The sequence below is a fragment of the Heptranchias perlo genome, chromosome 13, assembly GCF_035084215.1.
Source record: "Heptranchias perlo isolate sHepPer1 chromosome 13, sHepPer1.hap1, whole genome shotgun sequence".
Lineage (NCBI taxonomy): Eukaryota > Metazoa > Chordata > Chondrichthyes > Hexanchiformes > Hexanchidae > Heptranchias > Heptranchias perlo.
In genome coordinates this window covers 61,156,744-61,184,140 of record NC_090337.1, presented here as the reverse complement: position 1 = coordinate 61,184,140, position 27,397 = coordinate 61,156,744, and the positions used below count along the sequence as shown (strand labels likewise).

The following is a 27,397-nucleotide window of genomic DNA, read 5'->3' as shown; positions in this document are numbered from 1 at the left end:
CTCTTAGTGCTCTGGGATTATCAGATTATCAGGTCCTGGGGATTTATCGGCTTTCAGTCACATTAATTTCTCCAGCACTATTTTTTTTACTCATACTAATTTCCTTTAATTCCTCCTTCTCACTAGTCCCTTGGTTTCCTAGCAATTCTGGGAAGTTTTTTGTGTCCTCTTTCATGAAGACAGAACCAAAGTATTTGTTTAATTGCTCTGCCATTTCCTTGTTCCCCATTATCAATTTTCCCGTTTCTGACTGTAAGGGACCTACATTTGTCTTTACTAATCTTTTTCCTTTTACATACTTGTAGAAGCTTTTACAGTCCACTTTTATGTTCCTTGCAAGTTTACTCTCATACTCTATTTTTCCCCTCTTAATCAATCTCTTGGTCCTTTTTTGCTGAATTCTGAACTGCACCCAATCCTTAGGCTTAATCCTGCATCCGATAGCAAGAACTTGTATTCATATAGGGCCTTTTCACATTCCAAAGTGCTTAATATCTCATCAATTATTTTCAAATTGCAGGTACTGCTGTTATGCCACTAGACGTGTTCCCAATTTGCGCACAGCAAGATTCCACAACAGCAAGTGAGATGAATGACCAGTTAATCTGTTGCTGGTAGTTCTGGTTGAAAGAGGAAAGTTGGCCAGGAGACCAGGAGGAACTCCCCTGCTCTTCTTTGATTAGTGCTGTGGGATCTTTAACACCCACCCGAACGGGCGGATGGGCCCTCCCCCACCCCCCCCCGCTTGACCGTTTGATGAAAGATGGAACCTTTTACAATGCAGCACTCCCTCTGAGCCAGCCTGGATTATGTGCTCAGATCCTTGGTGCGACAACTTTCTAAGCCAGAGGCGAGAGGGCAGCCAACTAGGCCGAGCTGACATATGTTAAATTAATAGAGTAAATTTATAATTAATATACTTACCAAACGATTATGGGTTGAAAGCTAAGGATGAAAGGGAATAGAAAGAAATTCAGTGACCCTGCCACGCAATTTAAAAAAATTCTTCTACAAGAGTGTGGCGGGGGCTGTAAATCAAATCTAAGATGAGTCTCGGCTGGTAGGTAAAAATGAGGACAGCAGAGGCAGGCAGTCAATTCCAGATAAATAGAATCTGGATCCAACAACTGTGCATCAAACCACTTCCCACTCACTGCCATCAGGCACACTCTCTCAGCCAAGCACAACATTTGAGCAGAAACTCTGAGTCAAGCAGAAAACGTTCCCCAGTGATCAGATAACAAACACCACCTGCAGCCAGGTGTCACCCGCACAGAGTAGCAGTGGTATCAGAGGGTTCATTACTGTGTATGAAACCCACACTGTGGTTGGTTTAGTTCAAGTGAAGTTGTTGAATGATCGGAGGGCCATTTTTTTTTATATTCGTTCATGGGATGTGGGCGTCACTGGCTAGGCCAACATTTATTGCCCATCCCTAATTGCCCTTGAGAAGGTGGTGATGAGCCGCCTTCTTGAACCGCTGCAGTCCATGTGCTGAAGGTTCTCCCACAGGGCGGTTAGGAAGGGAGTTCCAGGGTTTTAACCCAGAGACGATGAAGGAACGGTGATATATTTCCAAGTCGGGATGGTGGGTGGATTGGAGGGGAACGTGCAGGTGGTGTTGCTCCCATGTGCCTGCTGCCCTGTCCTTCTAGGTGGTAGAGGTCGCGGGTTTGGGAGGTGCTGTCGAAGAAGCCTTGGCGAGTTGCTGCAGTGCATCCTGTGGATGGTACACACTGCAGCTACTGTGCGCCGGTGGTGAAGGGAGTGAATATTTAGGATGGTGGATGGGGTGCCAATCAAGCGGGCTGCTTTGTCCTGGATGGTGTCGAGCTTCTTGAGTGTTGTTGGAGCTGCACTCATCCAGGCAAGTGGAGAGTATTCCATCACACTCCTGACTTGTGCCTTGTAGGTGGTGGAAAGGCTTTGGGGAATCAGGAGGCGAGTCAGTCGCCACAGAATACCCAGCCACTGACCTGCTCTTGTAGCCACAGTATTTATATGGCTGGACCAGTTAAGTTTCTGGTCGATCGTGACCCCCAGGATGTTGATGGTGGGGGATTCGGCAATGGTAATGCCGTTGAATGTCAAGGGGAAGTGGTTAGACTCTGTCTTGTTGGAGATGGTCATTGCCTGACACTTTTCTGGCGCGAATGTTACTTGCCACTTATCAGCCCAAGCCTGGATGTCTTGCTGCATGTGGGCATGGACTGCTTCATTATCTGAGGGGTTGCGAATAGAACTGAACACTGTGCAATCATCAGCGAACATCCCCATTTCTGACCTTATGATGGAGGGAAGGTCATTGATGAAGCAGCTGAAGATGGTTGGGCCAAGGACACTGCCCTGAGGAACTCCTGTAACAATGTTCTGGGGCTGAGATGATTGGCCTCCAACAACCACTACCATCTTCCTTTGTGCTAGGTCTGACTCCAGCCACTGGAAAGTTTCCCCCCTGATTCCCATTGACTTCAATTTTACTAGGGCTCCTTGGTGCCACACTCAGTCAAATGCTGCCTTGATGTCAAGGGCAGTCACTCTCAACTCACCTCTGGAATTCAGCTCTTTTTTGTCCATGTTTGGACCAAGGCTGTAATGAGGTCTGGAGCCAAGTGGTCCTGGCGGAACCCAAACTGAGCATCGGTGAGCAGGTTATTGGTGAGTAAGTGCCGCTTGATAGCATTGTCGACGACACCTTCCATCACTATGCTGATGATTGAGAGTAGACTGATGGGGCGGTAATTGGCCGGATTGGATTTGTCCTGCTTTTTGTGGACAGGACATACCTGGGCAATTTTCCACATTGTCGGGTAGATGCCAGTGTTGTAGCTGTACTCGAACAGCTTGGCTGGAGGCGCGGCTCGTTCTGGAGCACAAGTCTTCAGCACTACAGCTGGGATGTTGTCGGGGCCCATAGCCTTGGATGTATTCAGTGCACTCAGCCGTTTCTTGATATCACGTGGAGTGAATCGAATTGGCTGAAGACTGGCTTCTGTGATGGTGGGGATATCGGGAGGAGGCCGAGATGAATCATCCACTCGGCACTTCTGGCTGAAGATGGTTGCAAACGCTTCAGCCTTGTCTTTTGCACTCACGTGCTGGACTCCGCCATCATTGAGGATGGGGATGTTTACAGAGCCTCCTCCTCCGGTTACTTGTTTAATTGTCCACTACCATTCACGACTGGATGTGATTTGACCGTTATATTGCGGGTTTGCGTAAAATCCTGATTCAGGTGTAAATACTGTTGGTCGATGATTTCTATATTTTTCCAGATTCATTGATTCATGGGTTCTGAGACATTTCGTTCTGTCCAAAAACTGCTTGTTCAGGCATGGCTTGGTCTCCGAAAGAACCTTTCTGTTCATGCCAATCGCACGTGCCACCTTATGGCTTGGTTTTTTAAAATTCTTATTCAAATAAAGCTATTGTAGGGGCAGTGAGTGGTACAGTGGGTCAGACACTGTCCTTTCACACTCTGGGACTGGGTGGTACAGTGGGTCAGACACTGTCCTTTCACACTCTGGGACTGGGTGGTACAGTGGGTCAGACACTGTCCTTTCACACTCTGGGACTGGGTGGTACAGTGGGTCAGACACTGTCCTCTCACACTCTGGGACTGGGTGGTACAGTGGGTCAGACACTGTCCTTTCACACTCTGGGACTGGGTGGTTCAGTGGGTCAGACACTGTCCTTTCACACTCTGGGACTGGGTGGTACAGTGGGTCAGACACTGTCCTTTCACACTCTGGGACTGGGTGGTACAGTGGGTCAGACACTGTCCTCTCACACTCTGGGACTGGGTGGTACAGTGGGTCAGACACTGTCCTCTCACACTCTGGGACTGGGTGGTACAGTGGGTCAGACACTGTCCTCTCACACTCTGGGACTGGGTGGTACAGTGGGTCAGACACTGTCCTTTCACACTCTGGGACTGGGTGGTACAGTGGGTCAGACACTGTCCTCTCACACTCTGGGACTGGGTGGTGCAGCGGGTTACATATTGCCCTTTGACTTGGTTGCCATCCAGACTAGATAGTAATCCCTTTTGTAAAGGGATTCAAAGGTTCCTGTGTGAAATGTTCCTGTTACAGTACTGTGCACAGTTCTGGTCTCCATATTACAAAAGTATAGAGGCACTGGAGAATGTGCAAAAAAGATTTACAAGGATGATGCCAGAATTGAGAGGTTATAAATATCAGGAAAGACTGAGCAGGCTGGGGCTCTTTTCTCTCGAAATGGGAAGGCTGAAAGGTCATCTCATAGAGGTCTTTAAAATTTTGAAGGGATTCGATAGGGTAGACATAGAGAAAATGTTTCCGCTTGTGTGTGAATCCAAAGCTAGGGGTCATAAATATAAGATAGTCACCTAATAAATCCAATAAGGAAATAAGGAGAAACTTCTTTACCTCAAGAGTGATTAGAATGTCGAACTTGCCCCCACGTGGAAAAGTTGAGGCAAATAACATAGGTTCATTTAACGGGAAGCTAGATAAGTACATGAAGGAGAAAGGATTAGAAGGGTATCCTGATCGGGTAGACCAGTTGAGCTGAATGGCCTGTTTCTGTGCTGTAAATTCTATGTAAAATGAGATTTGGCTGTGTCAATCTAGCTTCTCATGGGAGATGGCACAAAACCACCCGTAAATCAGCACGAAGTTGACAATCTTACTCAAAGAGGACACAGGGAAGGCTGGTGTAAGAAATGCAAAGATATCACACAGTTGCAAGAGAGTTTCTTATTGGAGGTTGGGGCTAAAGCAACCGTTTGGGGCATATAGAGGGAGCTTTACTCAGCATGCTTTGCTGTGACCTGAATATGTTCGATATTGAAAGGGAAAGTGTTCCACTCTCCAGTGCTAACATCCCTCAGTTTGAGGAGCACAGATCTCATTTTGGAAACCCATTCGTCCTTTCTTCCCTTTTTGATCTCCTGCTTCTTCAATTTCTCTCTTGAGAAGTTCAGTTGCTCCCCCACAACACAGATTGGAACCTCAGCAAGCTGAGGGTCACCGCATGTATCACCACTCTATAGAATGATGCACAAGAGCTCCAGGTACTGATGAGGAATACGGAAGGAATTTCACTCACCTCTGCTGCTCTTCCTCCAGGCGAATGAGGGTGGTCTCCAGTTCATTGTTGTGTTCATGCTCTATTCTCCTCAGGCGGGATTCTGTCGTCTCTAAGCGGGACTGTAACTGAAATTAATAACAGTGCATATTACAGTGATAACTAAAGCATGGATTTAGGAATGATGCTATTTGCATGAATGAGTGGGGCAGAAACAAGAGGAGCTCTATGACTGGTTAACATCCCACTGGAAAACCCCTGGTCTACACATTCAGAACACCTGTGTGGTATTTGTGTTGCTCCTTGCCTCACTCCATTGCTGCTGACATCCTTATCCATGTTTTTGTTACCTCCAGGCTTGACTTCTCCTTGTTGGCTACTCAAGCTGTCCGTCTGTCTATCCATTGCGTTCTGCCCTTGGGCAGGTCCTAACTCAAATCTCACAAATTGATTTTTGAGCCATTTACTAGGGAAGAGTAGCTGAGGTGGTTTCCCATTGCCTTCCTCACGGTTTTTATCTACAGAGTACCTCCTCCTTGGTGGGCTGCAACCAAGGGTAATAAGCTCCACCTATCCTCGCAATGGAGGTGAGGGGGGAGCGGGGGGAGCACCAGCATCCACCGGATGCAAGTACCCCCGTTGGACTTCAATCCAGTATTCAGAGCCGGTGCTCCAGTCTCCGCTCACCAGGGCTGACTGGAGTGGGGTCTGAACCCAACCCTTCCGACTCAGAGGCCGGAATACTACCACTGAGCCAGTAGACACTCCGTCCGGGCATGAGTTTCCCACTGGATGTCTATCCAGTATTTAGAAACCATTTTCTAGTCACCACTCAAGCTGTACCCTTCACATATTCCAACCCATGCAAAACTACTCTGCTGACATCCTGTCACGTGCTAAGTCCTACTCGCCCATCATCCCTGTCCTTACTGACCTTCACTGGCTCTCAGTCCTCTAGTGCAATTAATTCAAAATGCTTGTCATTACAAATTCCTCCCACCCTATCTCTGCAACTTTTCCAGCCTTATATTCGCTGGCCTCCTGTGCATGCTATATCCCTCAACTCCACCATTGGTCTTTACTCTCTTGAGGCCTACTCCCTAGAACTCTCTCTCTAATCCTCCCCCCCCCAACCCCCGTCTTGCTACTTCTCCAACCTGCCTTTAAAAGCTTTCTCAAAGCCTATCTTTCCACTTTTTCCTTCAGATACCTCCCACTACTGCTTGCCATCCACCTCTCCTCCATGAAGCACCTGGAGATGTTCACTATGTTAAGGACGCAATATAAAAGCAATTTGTTGTTGTTGTTCCCATTATCAGGTCAGGTTTAGGTGCAGAAGTAAGTTCCCTCTATATTTTCAAGTGTAGCAGTATAGGTGGGTAGGGTACAGCAGAACTGGGTGGATAGGATGGGTGGAGCAAGATGGATCAGACAGTCATTGAAGAGATGAGAACTGGGCTTCTCTGGGAGGCACAGCGACCTCAGTTTAGCCCTAAGGCACCATATTGCTTTAGTGCAAAATCCCAAAGTGCCCTTCCTACAATGTAAAGATGGAGAGCAGCTGACAGAAGCAGCGTGCAAGTGGAACAACTCCACATAGTGCAGGGCATAGGGTCTACACACAGGCTAGGATGGCTGAGTGAGACAATCAGCAGTCGAGTTAACGTGAGCCGCCAACTTGAACTGAAAGTAGCATTGGCAGAGGATCAGCTGACCTACCTGCTCTCTCACCCCCAGTGATGCACAGGGCAAGCAGCTCCCGCAAAACAGGAAAGGGAGACAGTACAAAACCAGAGACGTGCAGTCAAAACTAAGAAAAGGGATTTAACGCACTTTATGGCCATAATGATTTGTAACTCCGCAGTGGATTTAATGCTCAGACACATCATTGCACACAATCAACATAGTGCATGACTCAGCCACGGGGCTGTGCAATCAGTCAAAACAATGGGCATGAATGAATAAAAGGGCTGTAACCTGAGAAAGAATCAGGTCTTCTTTGAAGCACCCCCTGTTAGTGAAGAACCCCCTCTCTCCAACTCTCTCTCTCCCCCTCATACATCTTTACACTTTTTTGTTCTTTCAGCCCTCTCTTTTTATCTCATTTTTTTGCCTTTCCCTCTTTTGCACTTTCTTTCCAGCTCACTCTTTCTCATTCTCTCTCTTCCCCCCCACGCCCCCACTACTCTCTGTTTCTCAGCCCTTCACTCTCTCGGTCTCTCTGACACAGTTGTATTGTCACATGCAACGGCCAAACTATTGAGCCAAGCCGGCCGTTAAAGGTTGATGGCGAAAATAACTACAGATGCAAGTGCGGGCCTGGAGGTCACTAACTGTCAGTCATGCTCTAGCAGTCTTGCTGCCTGGCGTGAACAATGAGACCCCTGCCGAGGCCGACCTGTGTAAGTGAAATGGTAGTGACTTGTACTCACTGACACTTTCTGCTGTTCCGACTCAGAGGTTTTCTCAAGGATCTGCTGTTCCAGCTCACCACACCGCTTCTTATACTGCAGGACCTGAAAGGGGCAAGACAAGGATTTCATCTCTGACTCCTGACCTCTAGTGCTGAATCTTTACACAAAACATAGCAGCACATTCAATCACTTTGTACAGTAGAAAGGCTATCAGCGTCCATGGAACTATACGGCAGCATGAGGAAAATAGAGGAAAGGGGAAGAAATTGTGGAACAAAGAGATCAGTGGATAAGGTGTGACCCTTATTGGAATCTGTGGGACTTGCTATTGTTTCCGTCCGGCACCCTTACCAGCCTAGCTGGACTGGAACTCCATCACAAGGTATTACACTGCTAACTTCCCAATTTTGCACTCCTTTTGGGGAGTCTCACCCACTGTGAGCACATATCGGAAATTCCGGGATGCGGCACGTAAGATCTGCCACCCGTTTAAATTAACGATCAGGTAATCGTGGGTGGGTTTCTAATATGTGCTCGCAGTGGGTCAGGCTCCTTGCTGGAAGAGCAAAGTTGGTTAATTGCCCCCACGTTTTCAATCACCAGTGAGAGATAGTCAACTTCTTTGACCTTGTTTGTTCCTCCCAAAGTCATTCTCCCAATCTCCATCAAGAACATGGGACAATCAAAGCATGTGAACATTCCACACACACCTTCTCCATCGAAGTCTGGGAGACAAGGGAAGGGATCCTCTCCACCCTCTATTGTTCTCCCCCTTTTTCTCCTCTCTGCAGTTGTCTACCCCATCCCACTTATGGATGAACAAATAGAAACCAGCAAACAAATATAAAAGGGTAGCCTGAGTCTGAAAGTTCAACTGGAGGTTGGATCCTTGGGTCTCCTAGCTGATAGTCTAATGATCTAGTAGTGGAGAGATTCTGGTTTGCATTGCTTCATTCAGTGTCAGCCGTGGCTTAGTGGTGGCACTGTCGCCTCTGTCACAAGGTTGTGGGTTCAAGTTCTGCTCCAGAGAATTCAGCACAAAATTTAGGCCAACACTCCAGTGCAGTACTGCGGGAGGGCTGCACTGTGGGAGGTGCTGTCTTTCGGTTGAGACGTTAAACCGAGGCCCCATCTGCCCTCTCAGGTGGACATAAAAGATTCCATGGCACTATTTTGAAGAAGAGCAGGGGAGTTCTCCCCGGAGTCCTGGCCAATATTTATCCCTCAACCGACATCACTAAACCAGATTATCTGGTCATTATCACATTGCAGTTTATGGGATCTTGCTGTGCACAATTTGGTGGCTCCGTTTCTTACATTACACAATGACTACACTTCAAAAAGTACTTCATTGGCTGTAAAGCGCTTTGGGAGTTCCTGAGGTCGTGAAAGGCACTGTATAAATACAAGTCTATTTTTTTCATTCTATTATAAAATGGTTTAAGTTGAAGTTTAAATTGGACAAACGGTTGATTTTTATATAAAAATCTTCGATTACTATACTCTCACAAACACACAGCTCGATTGCCAAGAAACATTGGACCAAGCTTTCTATAAAATGAAGATAAAAATAGCCAATTAGCCAACCCACGTGTTCAGGCTCCTTAATCATTCATTTATTCGGTTAGCACGAGTAACAGGAAGACTGAAACACGCTCAATTATTAGATATGACCGTGATTAGCCTTGTAACTGTGCTGCTGTGTCTCAATGACATGTGCCTGGGGAAATGTCTGTGTTCAACATTCTGGCCATTCAACACTGGATAATCTGAAACATTCTTTGCTTGGATCAGTAGTTTGTGTGTTTTAACTGTTATTCTTGGACTGGGAATTCTATGCAATGGGAAGTGGTTTGCCCTGTCAGTATTCCGTGTTTAGATCAGGATCTAGCTTTGAGCAGGTCTGAGTTTATCTGGAGTCATCTGTCCAAACACAATTTGGATCCAAGCATTACATTGTTTTGGCCAAATGCTGCAGCAGATTTAACCCTTTAAAGGACTTCAGCAACATCTATCCTCAAAACTCTCCTGCTGGGGTAGTGGATTAGACACTGGCTTTTCACCTCTAGGACTTTGGGTTCAAATGCCAGCCTTGATTGATGGTCTTGTCTACAGATCAATTTGAGCAAACAATCAATACAGTTGCAATCAGTAATTTTAATGACCAAGTACAATGAGTTACTCACAGTAACAAGGTAGTAAGTATACAAAAGAATCAAAAGCAAAATACTACAGATGCTGGAAATCTGAACCAAAAACAGAAAATGCTGGAGAAACTCTGTTTAGCTCAGTTCTGATGAAAGGTCTTTGCCCTGAAACATTAACTGTGTTTCTTTCTCCACAGGTGCTGCCTGACTTGCTTCTCCAACATTTTCTGTTTTTATTTCAGAATACAAACGATGTACTTTAGAGAACAAGTGATCATGCTTTGATCTGTTCCTTACTCCTGTTCTGCCCTTCCCCCTTAAGGCAGTTCTTTATATACTCCCAACTCCATGCGGTAGCCACATGACCATGACATCATCCCTCCTCCACTAATCAGTGATGATGTGGAGATGCCGGTGATGGACTGGGGTTGACAATTGTAAACAATTTTACAACACCAAGTTATAGTCCAGCAATTTTATTTTAAATTCACAAGCTTTCGGAGATTTTCTCCTTCCTCAGGCAAATGTTTCAAGATCTCCTTGAAGCCTACGCATTTATACATATTGAACAATAATACATGGTGTTTACAGACTGCCCCTGCAACTGCCCGTTGCCAAGGCAATCACCGTGTTCAGACAGAGAGGTGTTACCTGCAGAACCTCCGAATACACATTCAACAAAAAAACAAACAGGGAAAAAAAACAGAGAAAAAAAAAACACAGAGAGAGGCAGAAACATCCGGAAGGCAGAGAGAGCCAGCAAATGACCCATTATATTAAAAACAGATAACATTTGTTCGCTGGTGGGGTAACGTGTAGCGTGACATGAACCCAAGATCCCGGTTGAGGCCGTCCTCATGGGTGCGGAACTTGGCTATCAATTTCTGCAGAAATTGATAGCCAAGTTCCGCACCCATGAGGACGGCCTCAACCGGGATCTTGGGTTCATGTCACGCTACACGTTACCCCACCAGCGAACAAATGTTATCTGTTTTTAATATAATGGGTCATTTGCTGGCTCTCTCTGCCTTCCGGATGTTTCTGCCTCTCTCTGTGTTTTTTTTTCTCTGTTTTTTTTCCCTGTTTGTTTTTTTGTTGAATGTGTATTCGGAGGTTCTGCAGGTAACACCTCTCTGTCTGAACACGGTGATTGCCTTGGCAACGGGCAGTTGCAGGGGCAGTCTGTAAACACCATGTATTATTGTTCAATATGTATAAATGCGTAGGCTTCAAGGAGATCTTGAAACATTTGCCTGAGGAAGGAGAAAATCTCCGAAAGCTTGTGAATTTAAAATAAAATTGCTGGACTATAACTTGGTGTTGTAAAATTGTTTACACTAATCAGTGACACTGTATACCCTTTAACCCATATATGGACATGCTTCCATTTTGTTTCTCCTTGACTCTTTCCAAAGATTTTCCATGATGTGGAGATGCCGGTGATGGACTGGGGTTGACAATTGTAAACAACAACGTTCACCTGAGGAAGGAGGAAGCCTCCGAAAGCTTGTGAATTTAAAATAAAATTGCTGGACTATAACTTGGTGTTGTAAAATTGTTTACAAAGATTTTCCAGCAGACACAACTTAAAACAAACTGCTGTAGGACAGTTTAGGAAGACATGTCTATCTGCTGCCTGTAAATGTCCTATGTAAACTAAGTTTAGGGCACTTTCTAGTGGGTATGGGCCTACAGCAGAAAACCACCTCTAATTCAATACTAATTAACAATGTCAGTCAGATCAGGCCTAAGGAAAGTTGGTGTAGGAAATGGAAGAAAAGTAGCACATATTACAGTATGGGGTGCTCTTCTAAGGTTGGAGTTGAGGCACAGGAGAGGACGCTTTACTCCGTACCTAACTTGGGGTGCTTGATCTAACACTGGGTACCTGAAATGATAAGTGTCCTATTCCCCGTCATTAATGCTCCTCACCTGGATGAGCACAAAGTTTTTGAAACTCTCATCCTCTACCACATTAAAGAGACCAATGTGAGTCTTGAAGCTTCTGGACCTGAGCATCCTCCCCACCATCCTTTTCGTGGTCCAATACTGAGATTAGAATTGTTCTGTGGCTCCACTTCTTTCTCTGATTTTTTCTGATCCTTTGCCATAAATAACAAAAGCCCAGGCACAAAGATGGTCCCAGAACCAATGTAGGATCCTCTGACCTCATCCATCTCACACTGAGCATTGTCCCATACAAAGTTTCTCCTGCTGACTCAGTCCTGTACTCAGTTGGACTGATTTTAGAAGTCCACCTTGCTGGTGAGGAGGCTTGGCCACTGGGAGCACATCTCAGAAATTCAGGGACGGTCTTGAAAACCATGGGCCCTGTGTGATCGAGAACCCAGCCTGCGCTTCCGGCGGGTGAGGCTCTCAGCTAGCGACACACAATTGTAAAATTAGCCACAGTGTCTCACCCTGAATCCTGTCATGTGCTCATCACCTCACACCAAACCATGTCTCATAATCAGTAACTCCAATTTTGAGGGACCAACAAAATCAGGGCTGCACTTGACCACAATGCGGACACAACGACGCCGGTATCAGGATGAGCCAGCCTCACTGAATTTTGCAAAGTAAGCCCCTCCCCTTCATTTTAATAGGCACCATGTTCATGGAAAACATGTGCAAGGAGTCAGGCCAGGAGAAGCAAAATTCATCCAGGCAGCAACTTTTAAAGGGCTGCTGCTGGCCCTTAAAAGGGAGACCAGTTTTTGGTGCCTTGAGACCTTTTGCTGCAGAAACAATTGATGGCAAGGAGAAATGTGGGAGGAGAAAACAGTCCCATTCACTGACAATGTCTTGGAGGTCCTGTTGCAGGGTGAGGAACAAAGGAGGGTGTCTCTATTTGGGCAGAAGATCACTCTCCTGTGAAAGGTTGAGTTGCATGCAGCATTGGAAGGAGGTGGCCAAGTGAGTCAGTAGAGGCTCCCAGGTCTGTTGTACCAGGGAGAAAATGGGGACAAAGTATGCAGTTTTTCCAGAGATGTGTTAAGATAAAGGGGATGAAAGATGGCAGTTCATCTTAAACCAAGGGATTGCAGGGAATGTTCCTAGAGGCTGCAATATGTGAGATTTTATTGGCAGGGTGTGTCCATTTCTGAAATTAGTTCTCAAATACTGAGTTACCTGCAAATTTCCCACCCTATAAATCAGCTCCCTCCACTTCACCCTTCTCCTAATTCTCTTCCCGTGGGCCTCCTCTTCATACTGCAGAATTGTTACTCCTCTTTGGAAGGCAAAACTGAGCAGGATGGAGCAAATGGGTACTACCAGGTAGACTGCCCTTCCTTCGTTGCATTCCTACCCCTCTGAAAGTAAAAAGCATCTCTAGCAATGGCTTCTCTTCCCATCTCCACACCATCAATGCCAAAGTCCCCCAAAGATCTATCCTTCTCGTCCTCAACCACATGTTGCCCCTTACTGACATCAACTGCAGATACAGGGTCAATTTTCAAATACACATCAGTGATAGCCAGCTTTACCTCACCACCACTTCTCTTCTCCCCTCCACCGCCTCTGAACTGGCAGACTGATAGATTTTTGTTAGCTAGGGGTATTGAGAGATATGGAACCAAGGAGGGTAAACAGAGTTGACATATAGATCAGCCACGATCTAATTGAATGGCGGAACAGGCTTGAGGGGCTGAATGGCCTACTCTGCTTCCAATGTTCCAATGTAGAATGCTTGTCCAAACTCTAGTCTTAGATTAATCTTAATTTCCTTCCAGATCAGCACTGGGAAGGCCAATGTCATCAACTTTAACCTCCACCACAAACTCTGCTCCCTTGCTACTGATTCCACCCCCTTCCCAGCCACTGTCTCAAGCTGTCCATAAGCTCAAAGTGCTGTTCAACTCTGAGCTGAGTGTCAGATCCTACACCCTATCCATCACAAAGACCACTTACTTCCACCTTTGTAACCTTCGCTTTTATGTCAGCTCCTTGCCGCTGAAATTTTTCCACGTGCCTTCATCGCCTCCTGAATCTATTACTCCTTGCTGGCTTCCCATCTTTAACCCAATAAACTCCAACTAGTCCAAAATTTTGTCATAAGCATCCTTTCCTCCAGTCCCAAATGCCCATCACCTCTCTGCATTGAGATCTGCAATGGTTCCCAATCCCCAATTTAAAACCCTTATCCTTGTCTTCAACTCCTTCCATAGCCTCACCACTTCCTGTCTCCAACACACTTCCAGCTCTATATCCCTCCTGAATATTGTTCATCTGTCCTCCAACCCCTTTCTTTCACTCCAATTTTGATGCAGATATACCCTTATAGTGTACCCTTTAAATGTACCTCTATAATATACCCCTATACTTTTACACTGTAAATGTACCTCTATAATATTCCCGTAAAGTGTATCCTGTAAATGTAGCTCTATAATATACCCCTATAGTGTACCCTCTAAATGTACCTCTATAATATTGCTCTATAGTGTAACCCGTAAATGTACCTCTAATATTCCTCTATAGTGTACCCTGTAAATGTACCTCTATAATATAGCCCTATAGTGTACCCTGTAAATATACCTCTATAATATACTCCTATAGTGCACCCTGTAACTTTACCTCTATAATATTCCTCAATAGTGTACCCTGTAAATGTACCTCTATAATATACCCTTATAGTGCATCCTGTAAAGATACCTTGATAATATACCCCAATAGTGTACCCTGTAAATGCACCTCTATAATATACCCCTATAGTGTACCCTGTAAATGTACCTCTATAAAATACCCTTATAGTGCATCCTGTAAAGATACCTTGATAATATACCCCAATAGTGTACCCTGTATATGTACCTCTATAATATACCCCTATAGTGTACCCTCTAAATGTACCTCCAAAATATATCCCTATAGTGTATCCTGTAAAGGTACCTCGATATTATTCCTCTATAGTGTACCCTATAAATGTAACTCTATAATATACCCCTATAATGTACCCTCTAAATGTACCTCTATAATATTCCCCTGTAGTATGCCCTGTATAAAGTTTTGGCCAAAATTAGCTCATAAAACTGAGCTTGTAACCACATTGACTCTTACTTTCCCACAATTCCCTGTTCAGTACAGATTTATTTTGTTAAGCAGTGAGGAGGTTATTCCCACCGAGCCTCAACCTGGATCTCGCTCATGGAAACAGCACAAGAGCCCATTGTTCAAGAGCAAACTTTAATCCCTCACAGAATTGTGCCACAGCATTAGCCGGTGATTTAATGAAGGTTAAATTTGGATTAGACTGGATTAAACTAGATAAAACCGGGATCAACTCGGTTACTTTTGGAAATATGCGAACTTAAACATGATGAGTGTTCATTGAACAATGGAATTGTTTGAAATGTTTTGGCTATTTCAAGTGTTTAAACTATTTTAACTTGGCCCCACAATGGATTATCAGCTGTGTCACGGGGGAAGAAAACAGCCTCTTGTCTTATCCAGGGACACTTCTTTGATGCCAAGGGGAGTCCAACCGCTGGCACTTATATCTGGCAGCTTCATTTTATAGTAATGAATACTTGGAACAATTTGGACCTTGGATCCCAATGAAGGCCATTTGATTTTTGGATGGTTCCCATCAGAATACTGTGAAAACTAGTTTGAGAACTTGGGAAAAACCTCTTTGGAGGAACATGGAAGGAGGCCCTCAATTGAGACTGGAGAAGCTGGGATTGTTCTCCTTCGAGCAGAGGAGGTTAAGGGGAGATTTAATTGAGGTGTTCAAAATTACGAGGGCTTTTGATAGAATAAATAAGGAGAAACTGTTTCCACTGGCAGTAGGGTCGGTGACCAGAGGACACAGATTTAAGATAATTGGCAAAAGAACCAGAGGGGAGACGAAGAGAATTTTTTTTACTCAGTGAGTTGTGGCGATCTGAAATGCATTTTCTGAAAGGGTGGTGGAAACAGATTCAATAGTAACTTTTAAAAGGGAATTGGATCTGTACTTGAAAAGAAAAATTTGCAGGGCAATGGAGAAAGAGCAGGTGAACAGTCTGCTTTCTGTACTGTATGAATCTATGAGACCATTAACTGTAGAGCCTTCCATGGTACACTAAACAACTTGGATGTCAACCCTCAAGCCCAACTACTATCACCATCTGCCTTCCTGCTCCTGTGCTCCTGCTGCTGCCAACCCATCTCATTACAAACTGGTCAAATGTTTGACTGCTAAACAAGGTCCACATGCACTGAACTGACCAACTGTTCCACTGAAAGAAAATTCTACTTCAGAAAAGAGTGGGCCATTCCAAACTTACATCAGGATGCGGCTAAATTTGTCTGAGTCTCCAACTCCAAGAAATTCGATCGCATTCGAAAATGGGCGCACAGGGGAGGTGAGGTACATATACCCAGGAAAATGAAGACAAGTGCCAAGAACAGTTAAAGAAAACTAAGGTTGCTATTAGAAGCAAAATACTGCGGATGCTGGAAATCTAAAAATTTCAGACCAGTTTTTACGGTATTCTGATGGGAACCATCACTTATTTATTTCAGTTTTCCAGCATCCACAGTATTTTGCTTTGGATTTAGTATTTAATTCACGGCCACTTCTCTTCCAGGGATGCCCACCTTGAAGAAGTTCTGCTCTTCTCTCCGACGGGATTTCTGTTTGTCTCTTTTACCTTGTTTACCATCACTGCATTCTGTTTCCCGTCTCGTGTTTGATCAGATATCCAGTAAAACTCACTTTCGCAGCCACATCTCTTTCCTCAGCAACTGTTGTTAATTGTATCCATGTGATTTACATCAATTAGTGTTAATTGTATTCAGGTGGTGCATATCAATTGGGGCGCTTTTGTATCCATATATAAGACAGCATGAAATTCAGCGTTCCTCGGACCACTGCTCTCGCCGCTTCCTGAGATCCATGTTTCAACACCATGCACCGCCGCATGCATGCTCTCCACCTCTCTCTCCAGCAGCTCTGACACACTCTATTTCAGAGCTGTCCTGATCCGCAGTTCCATTTCATCCTTCGCCTCATCCGGTGCTTTAACAAAAAACTCTTTTTCTTCCTTTCAGGTGTCAGATACCAACGCCCCTCCTGATCCTTCTTCCCCTTCCTCTGACCCCCATCCCTTCTTCCAATCTCACCCTCTGTTGTGTTTTCACTATCCACTCTGAATCTTCCCCTCTCTGACCCCGAAAGATCATTCCTCAGCAAAGGCCTTAGCTTCATCCCCTTACGCCCCCAACTCAATGAATTTTGAGCGCAACACGATGCTGAGCTCTTCTTCCGTCGCCTTTGCCTCCACGCCCACATCTTTGGCTAGGAGTCCTCCCCCCGCACAGCGGAACCTTTCTCCCGTCTTCAGAATTCTCGTTCCACCTGGACCCCTCCCTCTGGCCTCTTATCTTCTCTTGCTCTTTTCATTGCAGGCGTGACATCAGCTGTCTCAATTTCTCTACTCCCCTCACTCACTCTAATCTACCTCCCTCTGAACTCGCAGCACTCCGTTCTCTCAGGTTCAACCCTGACATTGTCATTAAACCTGCTGACAAGGGCAGCGCTGTTGTTGTGTGGCGAACAGACCTCTACTTTGCGGAAGCTGAATGCCAACTCTCCGACACCACCTCCTACCTCCCCCAGGCCGTGACCCCACCGCCGAACATCAAGCCATAGTTTCCTAGACTGTCAGTGACCTCATCTCCTCTGGAGATCCTCCAACTCATAGTCCCCCAACCCGCACTGCCCGCTTCTACCTCCTTCCCAAGATCCACAAACAGGATTGCCCTGGGAGACCCATCATTTCAACCTCTTCTTGCCCTACGGAACTTATTTCTTTCTTTCTCGACTTTATTTTTTCTCCCCTTGTCCAGTCTCTTCCAACCTACATCCACGACTCTTCCGACGCCCTCCGTCACTTTAACAGTTTCCAGTTTCCTGGTCCTAACCGTCTCCTTTTCATCATGGACGTCCAGTCCCTCTACACCTCCATCCCCCACCTTCATCTTCCTTGAACGGAGGCCCCACCAGTCCCCATCCACCACCACCCTCCTTCGCCTGGCAGAACTTGTTCTTATGTTGAACAACTTTTGCTTTGACTCCACTCACTTCCTCTAAATAAAAGGTGTCTCTATGGGTCTAGCTCCGCCTGCCTTTTTGTGGGATACGTGGAACCTTCTTTGTTCCAGTCCTACTCAGGTCCCCTCCCTCACCTCTTCTTCCGGTACATTGATGACTGTTTCGGTGTTGTTTTCTGCTCTCGCCCCGAACGGGAAAATTACATCAACTTTGCTTCCAATTTCCACCCTTCCCTCGCTTTCACGTGGTCCACCTCCAACTCTTCCCTTCCCTTCCTCGACTTCTCTATCTCCATTTCTGGGGATAGGCTGTCAACCAATATCTATTATAAGCCCACCGACTCCCATAGCTACCTTGATTACACTTCCTCCCATCCCACTTCCTGTAAGGACTCTATTCCATTCTCCCAGTTTCTCCATCTCAGTCGCATCTGTTCTGACGATGCCACCTTCCACCCTAGTGTTTCCGATATGTCTTCCTTTCTCCTCAACCGAGGATTCCCCTCCACTGTAGTTGACAGGGCCCTCGACCGTGTCCATCCCATTTCCCGCACCTCTGCCCACACCCCTTCCCCTCCCCCCCAGAACCAAGCTAGGGTCCCCCATGTCCTCATCTTCCACCCCACCAGCCTCTACATTCAACGTATTATCTTCTGTCATTTCCGCCACCTCCAACGCGATGCCACCACCAAACACATCTTCCCCTCCCTTCCCAGCATTCCGCAGGGACCGCACACTCCGTGACACCCTGGTCCACTCTTCCATCACCCCCAACACCCGCTCTCCTCCCCATGGCACCTTCCCGTGCGAGCGCAGGAGATGCAAAACCTGCCCTTTCACCTCCTCCCTTGCCACCATCCAGGCCCCAAACAGTCCTTCCAAGTGAAACAGTGATTTTTACTTGTACTTCTTTTAATTTAGTATTCTGTATTCACAGCTCACAATGCGGTCTCCTCTACATTGGGGAGACCAAACACAGATTGGGTGACTGCTTTGCTGAACACCTCCGCTCAGTCCGCAAGTGTGACCCTGACCTTCCGGTCACTTGCCATTTTAATTCCCCGTCCCACTCCCACTCTGTCCTCGGCCTCCTACACTGTTCCAATGAAGCTCAACGGAAGCTCGAGGAACAGCACCTCATCTTTCGTTTAGGCACCTTACAACCTTCCAGACTCAACACTGATTTCAATAAATTCAGACCATAACCACTGCTTCCATTTTTTTTGTGGGACTGCAGGTGCTGGTGATGGTTCTGCTGTTGCCATTTACAGCTCCACTAGACCCATCTTTTGTTTCTTTACTTGTCCCATTACCACCCTCCTTGCTTTGCACCACCCTTTTGTCATTTAATCACTCTTGCCCTCCACCCTATCACAGACCTTCCCTTTTGTTCTTTCCTCCCCTCCCCTCCCTACCCCTGGCTCTGCACTTGCTTGAAAACAGTTAACTCTTTAATTTCTCCCAGCTCTAATGAAAGGCCTTTGATCTGAAATGTTAACTCTGTTTCTTTCCCCACAGATGCTGCCTGACTTGCTGAGTATTTCCAGCATTTTCTGTTTTTATTTAACGTTACTGTTAGCTCAGCTATAAAATTAATGGAAAAGAGGATAATGGTAGGAATGGGAAAAGCCTACGTTAAGAGTCAGAGGACCATCAAAGACTGTATTGGGTCATTGAAAGGTGCTCAAAGACAGGTTAGAAAGGACTCTCAGGGTATGGCAGAGATGTTAAACAAATACTTTGCATCGGTCTTTACTCTTGAAGATGATGTTGAACTGAGTGTTAGGTGACCTTACTCATTGTTAGCGCTTTGAGTTGCTGGGCGAGTGTATCGCATGGCAAGTCAGGCGCCGGGGCAGACCAATTTCACAAAAGGCTTCTACATCCAACGTAGGACACTTATTTAAATATTCTAATGAGCTTCCTGAATAATTCCGTTGTCTGCTCTAGACGCCTAAGGAGCAGCCCGAGTCAATACGGTGGGTGGTGCACCTCCAGTGGGGACCTGCCATATTGGATCCTTAGGTGCCCATTTTACACCTGAAGTATGGGCATCGCACGATCAAATTGCTAGGCCCAAATTTTCACCTGATTCACGCGCAGTTTCTCTGTTTGTCTCACTCCCTTTGGAATTCTCAGCGTGCTCCAATTAGCTTCTGGACAAAACAAAACAAACCTCTTCAAAGATGTAGATATCCCCCTCTTTAAATGGTCTACACTTAACTCCAACCTCACACTATGTAGTCGACCCTTAATGCTCTCTGAAATGGCCCAGCAAGCTACTCAATTATAAACAATCACTTAACTAGGATAACTATGAGTGGGCAATAAATGCTGCCTTGTCAGATTTCACCACTTCCTGAGAACAAATAAAAAAAGTTCCAGGGAAAGCCCCTGGACACGCGCCCCAAGAGCTGAGGCAATGTACTGGGAATGGGTAGAAGAAGCCCCCACCCCTCCTTGTTGGCAAGATCGCAGTGAGGCAGAAACCCTGCGATCTGGGTTCTGCCCGAAATTGCAGCCCCATTCACCGCCCCCCACCTCTCCACTGGAATTAAGGCAGCAATGCATTCCACCAATTTGTGCAATTGCTAACCCTCTCTGTTAAGCTTCTGTCGCGTACCCACATTTCTAAGTACCACTTCGGCTGTTGATGGCTTTCATAAACAAGAGACACCTTCCGAACATAAAGATTCCCTGCCAGAGTCTGGTTTCTTGGCAATGGTTCCAGTTGCCTCACTGCACACTTAAACCTTTCTCACCAAGCCCATTGGCCAATTTCTCCACAGTTTGACAAGATACCATTTCCCTCTCTCCATTCCAACATCCATTCTTTGATTTGTGGGTCTACCTTTGACCGTTGTGCAAACTGGAATCTGTCCTGAAAGGCTGTTGTCTTCCTACCTTGGCCTGAAGCTTTTGTACAAGTTGGGCCTGACGTTGCTGTCCATCTTGATATGCCTGAAGCTTTCTCCTATATACCCTCTCTTCATCCTCAAATTGGCGCCGGAGTTCTGACACGGCCTTTGACTCAGCCACCTCTTGCTCCCTCTCAGAAACTTCAACCTTGAAGGTTTTCTCCAACTAATGGGAAGGAGTATAGAAAAGAATTAGGCCCAAGGACAACAAGAGATACCTCTTAATAGTCAACTGAAATTCTGTACCGCTGTATATCATGTGGTGTGACACTACGCGGTACAATTTATCTTTGTTCAAGTAATTGCCTGCATGTTGGCCCAGTACAACAGAGTAGCTGCTTCTCTACTAGATAGTCAAGCGTTGAGTCTCAGCTGTATGTCACTCCAGTTTTCCTGCCGCTGTTGAAGGTCGTTTTCATTTGAGCTAACTTGATAAAGAAAGACTTGCATTTGTATAGTGCCTTTCACACCTCAGGACGTCCCAAAGCGCTTTATAGCCAATGAAATACTTTTAAAGTGTAGTCATTGTTGTAATCATAGAATCATAGAAGTTACAACATGGAAACAGGCCCTTCGGCCCAACATGTCCATGTCGCCCAGTTTATACCACTAAGCTAGTCCCAATTTCCTGCACTTGGCCCATATCCCTCTATACCCATCTTATGTCCAAATGCTTTTTAAAAGACAAAATTGTACCCGCCTCTACTAATAATGTAGGAAACCTGGCAGCCCATTTGCGTTCAACAAGCTCGCACAAAGAGCAATGAAATAAATGACCAGATCATCTGTTTTAGGCATCAGTTGAGGGATAAATGTTGGCCAGAACACCGGTAGAACTCCCCTGATCTTCTTTGAATAGTGCCATGGGATCTTTTAAGTCTACCTGAGAGGGCAGATGGGGTTTAACGTCTAATCCGAAAGACAGCACCTCCGACATTGCAGCGCTCCCTCAGTACTGCACTGGAGGGTCAGCCTGGATTACGTACTCAAGTCTCTGGAGTGGACTTGAACCGACAACCTTCTGAATCAGAGAAGAGAGTGCTACCAACTGAGTCTTTGCTGACGCCTTGGACTGAAGAAGGAAACGCAGCTTATCTATAGCCAGCTCTCTGTTGTTGCTTCACTTTCTACCAGTGACTGGTGTAGCAGCATTGAAAGACACAACATGTTGAGTGCAAGCTGACACTTTACATGTTGTATCAGAGAAGCACACTCCCTCTGTAAGTAAATCATTCCCTTTTACACCTGTACAGGAGCTGACAATGAAGGGGCGATTTTAACCCTGCCTGCCCAGTGGAAACTGGGCAATTAAAATCGCCTGGGGAACTAACCCAATGGTGTCACACTCTCTTCCAAAAGTCTTGAATTTTAACCTGCTCTTCTGAGCAGGCGGGAAGAACACCCACTGGAAACCCATATGATCCATCTTTAAATATGCAGATTGGGCTGCAATGACAACTCAAGGCCTGACTGCTATTTTAAGCGTGGGCCTGAGCGGGGGAAGAGATTGTGGCTTTCCCGACAGGTCAACCTAGCGGGAAGAGAAGCTGGGCCAGTGTTGAGGGAGCTTTACTTTCATCTAACTGTGATGTTTCTCCTCTAAGAGTGCTTGATGGTACACAGGAACAAAAGTAGGCCATTCACCCCCTAATGGCCTGTTCCGCCATTCAGTTGGCTGCTCTGTACCTCAACTCCATTTACCCATTGTTCCATATCCCTTGATATCCTTACCTAACAAAAATCAATCGATCTTAGTCTTGAACATTTTAATTGACCCCCAGCATCCACAGCCTTTTGGAAACAAATTTCAGACTTCCACTACCCCTTGTGTGAAAAAGTGCTTCCTGAATTCACTCCTAAATGGCCTACCTCTAATTTTAAGATTATGCCCTCTTGTTCTGGATTCCCCCACCAGAGGAAATAGTATCTGTCGAATCCACTAACCATTTTAAATACCATGATTCAATCACCCCACAACCTGTCTTCATAACTTAACCCTTTAAGCTCTGGTGAATCTATGCTGTACCCTTTCCAAGGCCAATATATCTTTCCTGAGGTTTGGTGCCCAAAACTGAACACAGTACTCCAGATCGGTCTGACCAAGGCTCTGTAGAACTGAAGCATCACTTCCTCCCCTTTGTATTCCAACCCCTTGAGATAAGGGCCAACATTCCATTAGCCTTTCTGGTTACTTTTTGTACCTATGCACTGGCTTTTAGTGATACTTATGCTCCTCCACAGCTCCAAGTCTCTCAATGCGACAGTGTCAAGGGAGCTTTACTCTGTATCTAACTCATGCGTGACAAAAAGAAAGTATTTTTGCCTAAGATTTTGCACGGTATAGGTTTCTTTACTTCTGTCATGGTACGCAAGGGATTAAAAACAAGCTTCACTCACAGAAATCATATAGAATCATAGAAAGGTTACAGCATGGAAGGAAATCATTTGGCCCATCGGGTCCGCACCGACTCTATGCAAGAGCAATCCAGCTAATCCCACTCCCCCGCCCTATCCCTGTAGCCCTGCAAATCTTTTCCTTTCAAGTACTTACCCAGTTCCCTTTTGAAGGCCATGATTGAATCTGCCTCCACCACCCCCTCGGGCAGTGCATTCCAGATCCTAACCACTTGCTGTGTAAAAAAGTTTTTCCACATGTCACCTTTGGTTCTTTTGCCAATCACCTTAAATCTATGTCCTCTGGTTCTTGACCCTTCTGCCAATGGGAACGGTTTCACAGTTTCTATCTACTCTGTCTAGACACTTCATGATTTTGAATACCTCTATCAAATCGCAACCGTCTCTGTTCCAAGGAGAACAACCCCAGCTTCTTCAGTCTTTCCACGTAACTAAAACCCCTCATGCCTGGAATCATTCTAGTAAATCTCTTCTGCACCCTCTCTAAGGCCTTCATATCTTTCCTAAAGTGCGGTGCCCAGAACTGGACACAATATTCCAATTATGGCCGAACCAGTGTTTTATAAAGGTTCATTATGACTTCCATACTTTTGTACTCTATCCCTCTATTTATAAAGCCCAGGATCCCGTATGCTTTTTTAACCACTTTCCCAACCTGCCCTGCCACCTTCAACGATTTGTGGACATATACCCCAGATCTCTCTGTTTCTGTACCCCTTTTAGAGATGTGCCCTCTAGTTTATATTGCCTCTCCTCGTTCTTCCTACCAAAATGTATCACTTTGCATTTTTCTGAGTTAAATTTCATCTGCCATGTGTCCACCCATGCCATCAGCCTGTCTATATCCTCTTGAAGTCTATCACTATTCTCCTCACTGTTTACTACCCTTCCAATTTTTGTTTCATCTGAAAATTTTGAAATTGTGCCCTGTACACCCAAGTCCAAGTCATTAATATATACCAAGAAAAGCAGTGGTCCCAGCACTGACCCCTGGGGAACACCAATGTACACCTCCCTCCAATCCAAAAAACAACCGTTCACCACTACTCTCTCTTTCCTGTCATTTAGCCAATTCTGTATCCATGTTGCTACTGCCCCCTTATTCCATGGGCCGCAATCTTTATGATAAGCCTACCGTGTGGCACTTTATCAAACGCCTTTTGAAAGTCCATATATACCACATCAACTGCATTGCCCTCATCTACCCTCTCCGTTCCCTCATCAAAAAACTCTATCAGGTTAATTAAATTGGCCTTTAAAAAATCTGTGCTGGCTTTCCCTAATCAATCCACACTCGTCCAAGTGACTGTTAATTCTGTCCTGGATTATTGTTTCTAAAAGTTCCCCCAACACTGAGGTTAAACTGACTGGCCTATATTTGCTGGGTTTATCCTTACACCTTTTTTTGAACAAGGGTGTAACATTTGCAATTCTTCAGTCCTCTGGTACTACCCCCGTATCTACGGATGTTTGGAAGATTATGCAATTTCCACCCTTACTTCCCTCAGCAACCTGGAATGCATCCCATCCGGACTGCACAATAGTTGTGCCAGCTAAACTTGCCACAATTATTGCAGCAATTATTTGTCCGAGACTGACGTCCAAGGGAGGGGCCAAGCTCTCAATTCAAATACAAATATCTTTTTCAGATTTGTTCAAATATATGTTTGATTGATAGGTTTAAAAAAAATTGGAACAGAAGTTATTAAAATTCACTTGTGCCCAGACACCTTTTTGAAGAAATTTATCATTCTGTCTTATTTGGTCAAGCTGTCCATGGTCTTTGAAGAGAGACAGTTAAGCCACAATTCATAGATAGTGAGAAAAGGAAAAGAACCACACTGTAAGAATATTACTTATATCATAGTTTAACAGCAGCTGTGAACTACTTATTATTTTTGACTACACAAGGAGTTAGCTAAGTTTAACTCCTGTAAAAATATGTGTTGTGTTACTGCTTATATTCCCTTGTTCTTTTGCTGTTTAATAAATTTGTTCTCAGTTAAAGCATAAGCTAAAAGCTTAGTGTGATGTTATTCCGCTGCCTTGTGAAAACAAGGAAATACATGAAAAAGACTCTGGGGGTGAATCGTGCAAAACAGGCTCATAGTGAATCGGCAGCCCGTTTTACACCGCACACCAGTTTCTTTTCCATTGGGCTGTTCATCCAATGATTCATTCCCTGGGAATACTACAAATTTATCTAGATATATGGGCAAGTGAAAATGCTCTCTGGGACATAGGGAGTTAGTCATCTAATCTGAAACAAGGAACGCAACAGTATCTGGAATATGAAAGAAAAGAAAACAAAAATGTAATACCTATTCTGTACCTGACCTGGGAGTGTTTGATGGGGCAGTGTAGAGGGAGCTTTACTCTGTATCTAACTCATGCTGTATTTGCTTTGGGAGTGTTTAATGAGGACAGTGCAGAGGGAGCTTTACTCTGTATCTAATCCATGCTGTACCTGCTGCTCTGGGAGTGTTTGATGGGGACAGTGCAGAGGGTGCTTTACTCTATATCTAACCCGCGCTCTACCTGACCTGGGAGTGTTTGTTGAGACAGCTTTACTCTGTATCTAATCCATGCTGTACCTGCTCTGGAAGTATTTGATGGGGACAGCGCAGGGGGTGCTTTACTCTATATCTAACCTGTGCTGTACCTGACCTTGGGAGTGTTTGATGGGGGCAGTGTAGAAGGAGATTTACTGTATCAAACCCATGCTATATCTGACATCAAAGCACTTAATGGAAGGTGTAGAGGGAGCTTTACTCTGTATCTAACCTATACTGTTACTGAACTGGGGGAATGTTTGATGGATCAGTGTAGAGGGTGCCTTACTTTGTATATAACCCATACAATACCTGACCTGGGAGTGTTTGATAGGACAATGTAGCGGGAGCTTTACCTCACATGGGGATGCTTGATGCTGACACTGGGGACGTAAAATAGAAAGTGTTCTATTCCCCAACACTAAAATCCCTTAACTTGATAAATACCAAATACTTAAGCACAGAAAAGATTTCCTGCTATGGAGATACTTTCCCACAAGTATCTCCATACCACACATTTTGTTTCTCTTTCACCAGAGGTCTTCTTTGCTCGTTAGTGTGGAAACTCCAGAAAGCAATTTGTTTCAAAATTTAAACATGCTTGTATAAATTAAAGCTGAGGAAAGAGGAGAATGTGTCAGACGCCAACCAGAGGACAATCAAACCCTTTGACCCTTGTCCATGCTCCCTTTAGAATGCACACAGGAAGCAGTCTATCTGAGAAAGCATCATGGGTAAAAATCAAAACAAATGAAAAACAAACTATACCGTCGTCTCAGGTTTGACCAATCTCCAAGAAGCAAGAAAGATGTCCTGTACCACATTATGAAATGGTTACAGTGGCTCTCCAGGGCTCAGAGAACTTGGCATTTCCCTAAACCATAGAAGTCATGAGAGCAAGAAACTCCTATCCCTCTTCCCCAAAAACAAGTGGGGTATAAAAAAAAGTCTGACATCTCTCCTCTCAATTGTCTGACAAGATCCAGCAGAGTTATGTCAGATTAAGGGGAATGGGAAGTGGGGGAAAGTTACATGTCCAGGCAGTTGAGCCAACAGCTGTACTGAAGAACATAGGAACAGGTGTAGGCCATTCAACCCCTCGAACCTGTCCCGCCATTCAATTAGATCATGGCTGAGCTGTATCTCAACTCCATTTACCCGCCTTAGCTCTATATCCCTTGATACCCTTACCCAACAAAAAGCTATCGCTCTCAGTCTTGAAAGTTTCAATTGAAAGAGAAAGGCAAGCATCTTACTACGCCGCAAGAAACCACATTATATCATTGTCCCTGCCTCGCACTAACTCGCAAGTGGTATTGCCAGTACTTGAACTCATCTGGCAGGCTTGGATTTTATAGTGCGTGGATTACAAATCATTTAATGGGCCCTCCTATTTGAACTGTACATATAGCTGAGATTGTGTGAGTAATTAGCTTGTTCAATTTACCATGGGTTTCTTTTTATGGCTAGCAACTGGTCTCTATTTCCATCCAACAGTTAACAGGATCTAGTGCGGTCTGCTAGGAAAGGGGCCTATGTTACTTTCATGTAAAGCGAGGGTTGGGATTGTGAGTCTGATATCTAGGTGAGGGGTGGCTGTGATCCTCACTTATGTGATCCTGAGTGACAATCGCACTCTCGAAACGTTTCCAAAATATATCATTCTCATAAAAATGTCCGCAGAGTCCCATCGCACTGCCAGCTTTGGTCTGTACCAGATGGGCAATTCTGGTCTGATTGTTTCAAACATGGAATACTGCTTTCCAAAATCAGGGAGAATTACTGACAAAAAAACTGCATGGCCTTTAGTGAGGGGGGAGAGCGGAGAGTGAGGGGGGAGAGCGGGG

At 45.2% G+C, this 27,397-nt stretch overlaps 1 protein-coding gene across 1 annotated transcript in view; it reads right to left on the bottom strand.

Annotated features, from left to right (window-relative positions):
• Positions 1 to 27,397, bottom strand: part of crocc2 (ciliary rootlet coiled-coil, rootletin family member 2) — a 274,117-nt gene that overhangs the window by 179,380 nt on the left and 67,340 nt on the right. The window contains exons 4-6 of the mRNA XM_067994800.1: positions 20,570 to 20,749; positions 7,503 to 7,586; positions 5,092 to 5,198 (exon numbers count right to left, since the gene is read on the bottom strand). Coding sequence (XP_067850901.1) covers positions 5,092 to 5,198; positions 7,503 to 7,586; positions 20,570 to 20,749 — 371 coding nt within the window. The remainder of the gene's footprint in view (positions 1 to 5,091; positions 5,199 to 7,502; positions 7,587 to 20,569; positions 20,750 to 27,397) is intronic.